Consider the following 12615-nt stretch of genomic DNA (forward strand, 5'->3'; position numbering starts at 1 on the left):
TGTCGTGTGTAAATAGAGGGGTCACAAATATTTATAGATTTTGTTTTTAATTACCCAGGGATGCACAATATTTATCGGCCTAATATTGGAGAAAAATGACATCACACAGATAAGTCCGACAATGAGGCTTTTGGTTGTTGTTGATAATTACATCAAGTTATAAGTAGCCAACTTCGCCTTGATTTCACCCATTTTCAGTCTGATAGTTTGTACAGTGACGCTCCTGCCTACTGTTGTCATGCGCATTACGTCAAATTGATGCGCCACCTGAAACATAAACATAGCGCTGCCATCACTAGTGTGAGTACCCCCCATTATCGTGCATCCCTACCAAAAGGTGTGTTCAACCCTAAGGTTGTATTTTAGGGTCTATTTTATTTTACAGTATAAACAATGGGGACTGATATTGAGGTGAAGACAAACCTTTATGCTGATGACGTTGTCATTTCTTTATGTAGAGCAGGCAGTTCTATTCAGGAACCCGAGCGTTTCTGAAACACTGCTACTGTGCATGTGCACCCCTGCTGTAGTAAGTAGATCTTCTGCACATGCTCAGTAGACAGATAATAACAACGTTTTCCTCCAAAATGTCTTGACTCCCAGTCCATGTTCTCCTCGGACTTTGGTGGTTTTATTTTGACAGTCACCATAATAAAAATCCAATTTGGTCATCTGTCAACGAGAATGTCTGTGTCCTCCCATTGCTCATGTTTATAACATATTGTTCTCTGTGTTCATGTTGGTGTGGCTTCATTACTAAAATACACAACACCGACTAGTGGCCCAACGTGAAAACCAAATTGTTTTCGGCATTTCTGGTGTTTCCGTGTAAACAGACATCGCTTTTCAAAACGTTGCCATGTGAATGTAAAACTTTTCTGAATCAAAAAAATGCAAAAATGATGCGTTTGGCTTGAAAGTTGTTGTGTAAACGAGGATTAAATTTAGCAAATGGTTGCTTATTAGCCACGTGTGCTAATCTTGAGCTCTCTTGGATTGACTTCTTGTCTCACTGACTTCTTCTCTGGAGTAAAAGTTTAGTAAAGATTAAAAAACTGCCCCTTTTAATTTCATTTGATTAAAAAAAGAAAAAAAGGTCATTTCTTTTGGTGGCAGCACTTTTTCTCGCGGTTCCTAAAATTGCACTTTTACGAGAAAATACCATTATTTTACCTTGAATACAGTGTAAATCATGTAAAGGTGCATCAAACTTCATGTCTGCTGCTCATGAGTTCATACATCCTGTAAAGGGTTAAAACTTGTGCTGCCATGTGTTCAGGAGCCAGTAAAAGGAAAGTTCTCTCCGTCTAACCAGTAATTTGGCCTGTTACATGTACATGTTCTCTGCAGATTTTTCCACCAGACATTGGCTTCCTCGGCCGTCCACACAAACCCTGCGTCTCACATTTTCTCGAACCACTAATCAAAATAAAAAAAAAAACTTCCCGACCCTAATGCCACCCGAGAAACTCTGGTATTTTCCTAAGTCTCTGCCTGCTACGGCTTCGCTGCCATCTTTAGAACTCCTGTTTAAGGGCTCGGCAGTGAAAAACACCTAAAAGTCTGCAGAAACCATTACGGCACAGCCGTGGCGGTCCCTAAACCCAAAAAACAGCCCCGTGCTCTGCTTCCTGTCACATGCAGCAAGTTCAACCACAGTGCTGCGAGTCAGAGGCGACCGCCGGCGCAGCGATCACATTACAGAGGCAGGGAGGACGGAAGCCCGATTTGGCGACTTCTGCTTTCACACATGAAGCAAAAGGGGCTGAAGCATCACGAGCGGGCGCTGACGAAACCGACGAGATGCTTCGGGTGTGGCAAAAGCAACGGAATACACTTTCCCCTTCTTACCACGTCCTAATACGTCTCACACTTTCCCCTCTCAACGTTAGCACGGCTGCAGAATAGCTGAGCGCCAATCGTCAGGATGATGTTAACAAGGGTGCAGCTCCAGATGTGAGGCGACTCCCGACGCTGCCAAGTGGAGTTCATTACGCCGGCTGGAGGGAGCTCACACACTACGCTGGAGGGATGGACGAGGACATGGACACAAACTGGCAGCACAAGTCGCACGCTGTCCCACGGCTGACCCCACTAAGTGCTGCAGTCTGGGTGTAAATGAGCTGCACAGCGGCTCATTACAAAGAAGAAGAAAAAAAATAAAAGTCTTTTTTCCCCCCTAAAGGCGGAGAACTACGTCTTGTCATGCTGCATTTCTATTGGTTAGTTGTGCTGACATAATGGCAGCAACGATCCACCTGAATATCCGACGCCATCTGACATGGATCCGAGGCTTACGACCGACACCTCGGCCATTTATAAACTTTGTACAATGAGCAAACCGGTTAGAGCCACGACCACAGATTTCACTTACGATTCTCTCACGATCAAATCTTCAATTGAAAATGGCGTGCGTGGGAGGCTTGAGGCCAGGAAATAGAGCTTCCTCTTAAGCGTGTAAAACTTTTCACATTTTATGAATTTATTAGAGTACAGGAAGAGCCCGAAACACTGTGCACGTTCAAGGTGTGAATAAATAAGGCAGTAAATGCTTTGTAACGATGCTGAATGATGGGTCTCAAACCGAGCCACTTCAGAGGTTAAACAAAGACACTCTGCTATTGGACCAGAACGGACTTGACATACCCGGGATACCTCTACGCAATCTGGATTAACAAAACCCAGACATGAGCGATCGTTGGTAAGCGGTTCTACGAAGCTGGTTCTCCACTTGGTAATTCAACCCAGACTCATCCGACTTGGCTCTCAGGCTGCCGGCCGCAAGAGCTACACAGGTGATTTGTTTTTCTCTTTGATGAGGGGGTGGGGCAACCACATAAGTGAATCCTGCTGGCTGGCTGCAGCACATTATATTTAAAGTCTATATTTAAAGTTGCTGCCTGCAGGTTAGCGTGCACATCATGGCGTTAAGTACGTCTACCAGTCATGGTCTTATGGTGGAGTAATTCAGTTACTCACTCGGTTACTTTTTTGGAAGAAGTAACTAGTAACTCTAACACTGGCCTTCACATAAAAGGGGCTGAGTTTGCAGCGTCTGACCAATGGCAAACCCTGCAGAGCAGCTCACGTAATGGAGGAGTTATTCTCCAAACATATGAAGAGTTAAAACACAAAAGCAACACTAGCCAGAGCCAGGAAGGATTACTGTGTAACTTGGTGAGATTATACAGTATGAATTCATTGGACAATATAAACAGACGGCACTGTGATCACTCAATTTTACTTTATCAGCTTCCTCAGTGCTCTTCCTCGAGTTTATGCTTCCTTTCGCCTCAGAATGCTTCTGCAGTTCTGCCGTGTGCGACCATCATGATCAACCTCATTACTTCAGATCAACTCTCGTGGGGCTAAACAGTCTTGGGAACAGGAACAAAACCATCCTTCAAAGCTCAGTGACAAGGATTTATTTTATTATGTCAAAACGATTCCATCCCTCCCCTGAAACTCTTTCTCTTCTCACGAATCTGTGCACCAACCAGGGTCTTCTAAGAACGGGCAGGTCATTTCCCAAGACATCCGATTGGCCAGGAGGCGGAGCTTTTATATTCAATCTCTTATCCAGAACGTAACCTGGAGGTCAGCCTTGCGGCGTACGTTACCATGGAGATTCAACCCGGGAGGATGTGAACCAGCGTTGTAGTGCATAGAACTCAATAAGAGAAAATCCAGTGTCGCAGGCCTCCGGACACCAGTTACAGCAGCTGGATTCATGTTATTACCTTCGCCAACAAAAGTTGGGCGACCATCGAAGTAGGTGGAGAAGGTTATGTGTTCGCCTGCGTGTATTTATGTACTAGGTACATGTACTATGTTCTAGTTTGAATCATCACACACAGACAGTTGGACATGTTGACCGAGCTGTAAAAAACTATAACCGAACAAACGATATGAAAACTGTTGCATGAGAAGGTTGTGCAGGTTATTAAATGTTCCAACACACTGTGAACAAACTGCGAGCGATGACAAAAAGCAAATCAGCTTGATGAGCATTGATTTAATCCAGCAAGTAGTTTGCAGGATGACGGTCCTCCACCCGGACAACATTCCTCCAGCGTGGCTCCCAAAAGCACAAAGGGAAGAAACGTCTTATCAGAGCCCGTGAGCACACAGCGCCGGCACGCCACTCAACATACCGAGGACACAATACACTCCACTGAACCAGACAAGGTACACAACGGAGGACATGAGACAGACACACACACACACACACACACACACACGTCAGCTGAGTGGACGAGGGAACATGTGAGTGAATGTGGGAGAAATAAAAGACGTACAAAGGTAAAACCTTTCCACCACCTGCTACAGCGCCCCGAAATAAAACCACAGACAGGAAACCCGCTGCTGCTCTGACACCGTTCTGTCACTGCTGCTGGTTCTTATCAACAGACGCTCTTTCTTCTTGCTGCTTGTACCTGAACAATTAGGGAAACAGTGATTTTTAGGATTTTCAAAGTAAGGTGTACAGGCCCGCCTCTGATCGTGCCTGTATTTCAGTTTTTCTACGTCCTGTTGAGTTCCTCCTTCCTCTTTCTGAAGAAGAACTCTCCTCTCAGCTTCCTCGTGTGGATTAGATGCCGAGGCTCTTTCAAACACATTAAAAACACCAATCTGTTTTGGTGTCGATGAAACGCGAGACGACGGGGCGACTCTGTGTTTCCAAACAGAGTTATGTAACCCACCACAAAAACAAAGAGACAGAAGTAGATGTGATAAGTTCTCAATATGACTTTAACAGGACTCCAGTCAGGCAGCGATCACTGACGCGTCAGCTGATGGAAATTCCCACAAGCCCAAAGCTGGTTTGACAAAGCAAGCAAACCCTCTGTTGCCTTATAAGTTTGGTGTCCTCCTGCCTGAAAACACGTCAGGTCTGTTTCTCCTTTTCTAAACATGGGAGGCAAAGCGTTCCCGGGAGGACGACGCCAATAGAGGGAACGTCACGGCGGAAGTATGGCCACAGCATGCCCGAGGGAATCCCCTGGAGAGGCCATGACACAAACCCATGCTTGTTCTCAGCCAGCCAGCCTACCACCGAACCCCCATGAAGTGATCAGCCAAATCCTTTTAAGCGGACACACGTGGCCACGAATGGGAGACATTCCCACCACTGTTGAGGAACTCCGGAGCCTATCACAAGACCGTTCAGCTGGGGAAGTCTTTAGCGTCACGCTGCTCGAGGTCATCATCATCATCATCATCATAAGACAAGAGAACAAGAGTTTACCTCTGAAGGCTCCTGAATAGGAGGAGCCTCAGTGTGCAGTTAAGTTTCAAGACCAATGTCACAGTTGGTAAAAAAAAAAATCCCTCTACACACACACACACACACACACACACACACACACACACACACACACACACACACACACACACACACACACACACACACACACACACACACACACACACACACACACACACACACACACACACACACACACACACACACACACACACACACACAAATGCTGCATCAGCAGGAACCTGCATGTGATTCCATTCAAGCCACTGCACTTAATCCCAGCTCATTACTGCAGCCTCCTCTAAGCCTCAATCAGCCGCCCATTCATCAGGAGACAGACAGAAGTGTCCTGCTTTTGCACGTGCAGCCTGATCAATAACACGATCGGCTCTGGGGGCCAGACAAGGGCTGCCTTCTTCTGCAATGTGTGACCAGATCCAGCAGGAATAAAGAAGCACACAGAGAGAAGCCATGCTGCAGCTGTCCAACTGGCTCTGCTCCTCATCCGCCAGCACACAAAAGGAGCCGCGCAGAGCACGCGCGTGCGTGCCTGCGTGCCCCTGGATGATGGTTGCAACATCAGAGAAAGATCCGGCAAAAGCACATGGGACGAACCCGTGCTCGATCCCTCCTTAAGGACACGTCTTTGAACGTTACTCTGAATGGCAGAGGGGTGAAAAAAGAAAAAGCGCGTGAGGACGCGCCAAGAGCTTCCACATGGGGCTGCAACACAAATAAAAGCGCGCAGATGAAGAAGTAATGTGGAGAAACTAGAATCAGATCACGGACAAGACAGGGGGAGCAACATCAGGGCTGCTGCTCCGGGGGAGGGAGGGGGGGCTCACCACCAGGTCCACGGTGCTCCTCACAGCCTCCGACACGCTCTGCCGGACTTCCGCCGCCGTCCCGGGCTTGCTCAGCCGCTTGGTGAATTTTCGCACCTCCGACATCGCGTTACAATCCACTTCTTCTTCTTCTCGTGAGCGGCTCTGACTACCAGCATGCCGCGGGACCGGAGTGTGTGTGGGGGTGTGTGTGTGTGACAGCCAGATGTGAGCCTGGACCAGCCGGCGGCTCACGTCGCGAGGCGGGGCCGCTGCTGCTGCTGGTGCTGCTGGTGATGATGGTGGTAATGATGATGCAGGAGGAGGAGACCAGAGAGCATCTATCGGGGTAAAATGATTCACTCCTCCCCACTTCCGGTTTCATGCAATCAAAGATCGTCAACGTGAGACGATGCACGAAGGAAGACACTTAAATATATATATTGTTTGGTTGGAAAAAAAACAACAATAAACTAATGTTATTATACCACTATTCTCTCAAATTTTCAATTTTTATAAAATTTTTCTCAGCAAAATTACAGCTTTTTAAAAATATTTTGTTGCGCAATCATATTGAAAATTTGTTGCTGTATGAAAATGAAAACAAAAACTAATAATAAAATAAACATAATGAATAAAAATAATGTATGCACAAAATGAACACACACATTAAAGAAATCAAAACAAGTATCTAATTGTTATTTTAGTCAATAACAAAAAATTGGGAAAAATTTAAGAATTTAGAAGAATGTTCCTATTTGGGGTCTGCCTCCTCTTGGATGTTTGTGGAAATATATATATATATATATATATGAGATTTGTCATGTATCATTTCCAAAAAATTCAACAAAACTACCCAATACTCAACAATTATTTTACTTTATTTAAATTAAGCTATTAATTCAGTGAATTAAATTGTGATCCTGGCTATGTTGATTTAACTGTACTGGTATATTTTCTATAATGCCCGATATTCTTTTGTCGTCTTTGAGGACAATGGTTGTCTGTGCGGGTAATGAAGTTAGTATTGTTTGGATGTTGTGGTTTAGAATTGTTGTCACGTTAACGGCCACATGTGGATATGGGATCTTTCCAACTGGTAACATTGCCAGTTCTCAGAGTGCAACATAGCAACTCACACATGGGTGGAAATCACAATATGTTTCATCAGAATTACTCAAATTACTGTTGAGATGTTAAATGTCCACCCTTTATAGTCATTGTGCGATATCAAACTGGGCCGCATGTGACCCAAGCTTACAGTATACTGCCACCTAGTGGATTTTTACTGCAAACTACAAGAAAATATTTTTGCACAATTGAAGACAGAACAAATGATGCTTACTTTTATTGCATTTTCATGGGATGCTTTCTGATTTCAGTTGAGTATCAGTATGTCCAAATTCATTTTATTTAAAGGACAACAAACTGTAACGCAGCACGAATCTTTGAGATTATGCGCAAAACAAAATACAAATGCGATAACCGATAATTAAACTAATCGGAGCCTTCAGTGATTCAGAGTTGGTGTTGGGCTCATAACTTTTCATTATACAGTCGGAATTCATCAATAGCCCAGTTTTTCACTTTTATCTCCTCTTGTATCCTACAATACTCCTTGGCCAAAGCCTCAAACTCTTCCCCCAGGATCCCAAAAGAGGACAGCTTGGACTCAAGGGACTGTTTCTCCTCTTTGCAGGCCTTCACCTCGGACTCCAGCTCCTTCCTGAGGTTTGAGACGCCACGAATAACGCAGATTAGACACGATTCATTACAGAATTGACCGATAATAACAATGTAAAAGAACTCGCCTGATTTTTTTGTGAGCAGCTATTGTGCCAGGTGTGTAGGTCTGCAGCTGAAGATCAGCCAGCTCAGACCTGTTGAGTCAGAAGAGTGCACCATTAGAAACCTCAGGAATGTGTATATTTAATGTAAAGAATGCTCCAAACAGGATGCAAAAAGCAGGTCCAGGGTGACAGTAGCTCACTTTAACTTCTGATGGAGTAAGACACATTTCTGTTCGAAGTAGTCCACTTTCTTCCGGTCCAAATCTGCCTGGACCTTCATCCTGTGGTGACTGATGAAAGTCTCAAAAAGCTGGATGCATTCTGTGAGCTCCTGGACAGCCAGATAAAAAGGGTTACATCATTGTAAAAGCAACCCAAGCGACAACATTCAGACTTCTACTACAGCAGTTTGGGAACAGTGTAAAACTTCAATAGGAAAAAATAACGGATGGAAATGTGTCTACGAGAAGTGCTTTGCTTTTATTTTAAAGAAGGAAGATTTCATTTCCTGTATGTGTGTCTGCTGCTTGGTAATTTTGCCCTGTTGAAGGATTAATATTATTCAACAATGAAATAAATTCTAGAAGTCGACTGATGCAGAGCAGAAAGAGTGGCTTAACAAAAGTCCAACATGAACACATGTAATAATAACCTGCCGTGTTGTAGTAGTTTGTGTGAAGAGGCATTTCTCTAGGTATCTGGTTTCCTCACACGCTTTAAACTGTCTCTAGGTGTGTACGTAGGTGTCCCTCTGTGTTGGCACAACAACTCTGAATTGGATCAAGCGGTCAAAAAAACGGATTGGTATTAGAAATGAACGCATTGTCAATGGTACTCACCGAAATGTAAACCTGGCTTTGTCTCTGTAATAACGCTCGGTTCTCTTGGTGGATCCCCTTCAGACCTTCCGCTCTCTTCTTGTCTTTGTTCAGCTGCGCCGACAGCTGAGAGAGCTTCATGGTCTTCAGAGTCTCGCTCTCGTCCTCTGCGGGGGGGGGGTCACAATAAACGACGACTTGTTCAGTGTGTGAGGAGACGTGAAGATTGGGAAGACGTCCTCATGTAAACCCGCTCAGCTTTTGAGTTACCGTACCCAGTTCAGGATCGTAGTACGTGAGGAGGCTGAGGCATTTTCGCTTGAGATGCTGCTCCAGCTGTGTGGATGAGCTCTTCTTCATCTTCTGCACAACCTGGACACAGAAATATGAAGGAAACTGTCACACCTTTATTTTTATTTTTTTGTACCTTGTACCTGCTTGATGTTTGACTCACCTCCTCTGGTGGCAGGAGGTGCATCACATGCTGAGGCGTCAGGCCCAGTAAAGGAGGCCGGTCCTGGTGTGTGGTGCTGCTGGGATCCAGATGTTTGACGCACTGGGCCACCAGCAGGCACTTCTCCATCGTCTCGAAGAACTACACCCGGGGGTCTTCACTTGTTAGTGTCTGATTATTTATACATTTATTTCCTCGTCACTAAACGGCAACTCTCTGAATGAAAAAGAGGTCAAATAACTAACGGCAGTGTGTTTTGGATGCCTCGTTCTGGGGGAGCCGCAAAAAGCAATCAGAAGCAGGTCATGTTTGATTGGGCACAACTTTTTCCAATCCTGATGCAATCTGAGCAGTTTGGTTCAAGAGCCACAAGTAAATGATTTGATTTAAATGAGTGAGCTTCTGTTTACAAGTTGGCTTCCCTCACGTAAGAAAAATACAGGGATTCTCAACAGAATTAAATTTTTTATGTTTCCCCCGGTTGAAAAATGCAAATAAAATAAGACTAAATGAAAAAACAGTATTTTTGGGGGGAATTTGCTCCAACATAAAACTCAACACACGACTTTCCACAGTGATAAAATCCAAACAGAAGTTTGATTGAAAAGTTTGAACGAAGGCGATCCTGCTGGCAAGATAAGAGGAGATGAGATAAGACTATCACAGCAGCTCCATATCAGAGGTATATGGAAAAGTCAGGGATTAAAGAATAATAGATATTAAAATATCAGAATATCTTTCAAATATTCTGATATTATTGCTACAATATTATAAGTAATAAGAAATATTAACAAGCAGAAAACATAATAATGAAAACACACATATTGGAAGTAATTTGAAACTCTAATACTATCAAAATATTACAGAACTCTAAATATAATATATGATAGAACGATAGATAGATAGATAAATAGATAGATAGATAGATAGATAGATAGATAGATAGATAGATTCCAAAAATTGGGCACTTATCTCATATAATTTTTTTGCTGTATATTCAGCTTAGTTTTCAAAATGTGAGATTTGCTGGTTTAGGTCTCACAAAAAAAAAAAAAAAGTGCTCATATTAAATACAATCAGCCATAAACTAATATAAACTCAGAAATCCAATTTTGGAGATTGCAGTGTTTCCAAGTCAAACTTTGTATTTATGGCTATAAATGCGTCAATCTTTTTAATGATGTCCTCATTGCTGTTTGTGCTTCTGTAAACTGTGCAGATGAAATGGAACGTGAAACGTACCATCTTCTCTTCGGGGGAAACATCAGTGTATTGCTTCTTAACCAGGTGGTCCTGGATCATCTCCTCCAGCCCCCTGTGGAGGCTCTCAAACTGCAGCCAGTGACACATCTGGCACCGCAGCTTCTCCTCAGCCTGGAAAAGAAACAAACAAAGTTTGTGTAAAAAAGCAATTTGGTCCACTGTGGGTTTTCAATGACAGCATCTGTTTACTGAGTCATTTACAGAAATCATAGCAGTTCTGACCAGAGTGGAGCGAATGAGCAAAAGCATCAAAGTTAAATGAGCAGTGAATGGTCCGATTCTGCAGATTTACTTTAATTTGATGATAAAATGAATTTGATATAGGACCTTATATTTGTCCATGGTCAAAGTACGAGTACGTTTCTAGAAACTGATATGTGTCATCATATAAAACTGTTTGTCAAAACTTGTAATATATAAGATATTAGAGTTATTATCATTATTATTAGATACAATATTGACAAATTGGGACTAATGTATATGATATAGCAATATGAGTATCTAATATCATTAACTTGTTAATATTAGTAAGTGTCTCTTTTGCGATTCACATGTTTAGAACATTTTTTTTTCTCCAATGGATGATGACGAAAACAACCTGTTATCAAACTGGTTAATTTCACCCAGGGAGCTAATAAATGATCCACAAACAAAACCCCTGAGCAAGGAGGGACCCTGTCCATGTTGTTGCACTTCCCATTGACAGCCACTAGAGGTCAGAAGAAGTCAACATCGCCAACCCAGCTGTGGCGACATTTCTATGGATGAATGACGAACGTAGGAAAAATTCGGGTTTACCGCCATCTGTGAAGTAAAGACGTTTTTTGTCGGGTGGTGCGGATGTTGGAGGACTCCTACCTGGTCCAGCTCGGTTTTCAGCTGCTCTGAGAGTCCAGTCTGATCCACATGTTTTGTTAAGGAAGCCAGCAGCTTACAGAAGTGAGGATTCTGGATCAGATCTTCTTCTTTTAGGTCGCACAGAGGGAAGGAGACGAGAACTAAGAAGAAACGCCATCAATAAATATCAATCGTCAAAAACAACAACAACACTGCACATGCGAAACACATTACAAACGAAACTTTACAATCATACGTAATACACCGCTTACTCTTGTCACGTAAACTCCGACCCTTTTTCACATCCGATGAATCCGTGGTTTCACGCCTGCTACACATTTTATGGTTGTATTTGGGGAATCTCAGGCGGAAAGTCGGAAAAATTCAGCTTTGTGAAGATTTTTCAGGTCAGCAAATAAACGCGGACTTCCTCATTCGAGTTGCGCGCGTCAACTGGAAGGCTTCCTATTGGCGAGCGGGCTCACGTGGTTTACACATGGCCGAGAACGATGCGCGTGCACGATGACAACGTAACACATTCAGTTCATATCTTCAATGAAAGTATAGTTATGTAACATTTTAACCGGAATCAAAAACGTTTTTAAACTATTTAGTTTGTTGTTGAAGTATGTTCACATCGGAATGATCAAAGAGGATTGTTGAGTAAGTTTATGGTCAAATCTGTCATTAAGTGGGCCACAAAAAACAAAAACAAAGCTACTCTCTTCATAATACTCTTGAAAAGCACAATAAGCAATTTGGAATTGAAACTTTTTGGTGGTTTACTTCGGTTTTAATGTGAGTTAGAATAGATACCCTGTGATCCAGTTAAACAAAACTCATCATGAAAAGTTTGGAAATGACAATGAAAAGCATCAGAAGTCGATTTTTCATCAAGTGGAGGTTCTGAAATATTTTCAAGTGCAACGATAGAACATATAAATGCAGATCTAATGTGTACACACACACACACACACACACACACACACACACACACACACACACAGACAGCTATTTCAATGTGAACATACCACTACTGATCATGTGATGAGTCATAATCAAAACATTTTTCTCAGTTAAAACTTGACTGGGTATTTATTGTATGAAACAATATGAATGACTTAAAACTTTTTATTTAAAACTGGTTTTACATTTGAAAAGGAAAAGGGAAATCCTGGCACCCAATTATCATTGGTGTAACTTGATCACTGATACATCCAGCTGCTTTGATTATTGTCTTGTGACACTAAATCGTCTTCATTGAGGTCACGATAAGGAAGCCAGTTTGAAGAATGTAAGTGGAGAAAGTACAGATATTTCTCACAAAATATAGTGAATAAAAGTAAAAAGTTATCAGAGAAAT

The 12615-nt window shown here is 42.8% G+C and overlaps 2 protein-coding genes across 3 annotated transcripts in view; both read right to left on the reverse strand.

The window, feature by feature from the left end:
• The window catches only part of dock11 (dedicator of cytokinesis 11), a 61090-nt gene extending 54714 nt beyond the window's left edge, over window positions 1-6376 (reverse strand). For both annotated transcript variants that reach the window (XM_080486441.1, XM_080486442.1), the window contains exon 1: window positions 6112-6376. In XM_080486441.1, the coding sequence (XP_080342567.1) occupies window positions 6112-6216 (105 nt within the window). In that variant the 5' untranslated portion in view covers window positions 6217-6376. The remainder of the gene's footprint in view (window positions 1-6111) is intronic.
• Window positions 6377-7280: 904 nt separating this feature from the next.
• On the reverse strand, window positions 7281-11707 carry haus4 (HAUS augmin-like complex, subunit 4). Its single transcript, XM_080485962.1, has 9 exons — window positions 11525-11707; window positions 11274-11413; window positions 10395-10526; window positions 9153-9293; window positions 8974-9070; window positions 8720-8865; window positions 8081-8211; window positions 7902-7970; window positions 7281-7816 (listed from the first exon to the last, which is right to left on the reverse strand). The coding sequence occupies exons 1-9, from the start codon at window positions 11589-11591 to the stop codon at window positions 7627-7629; spliced, it is 1113 nt and encodes a 370-aa protein (XP_080342088.1). The 5' UTR covers window positions 11592-11707; the 3' UTR covers window positions 7281-7626.
• Window positions 11708-12615: the final 908 nt, after the last annotated feature.

The sequence above is a fragment of the Lipophrys pholis genome (genome assembly GCF_963383615.2).
Source record: "Lipophrys pholis genome assembly, chromosome: 18".
Lineage (NCBI taxonomy): Eukaryota > Metazoa > Chordata > Actinopteri > Blenniiformes > Blenniidae > Lipophrys > Lipophrys pholis.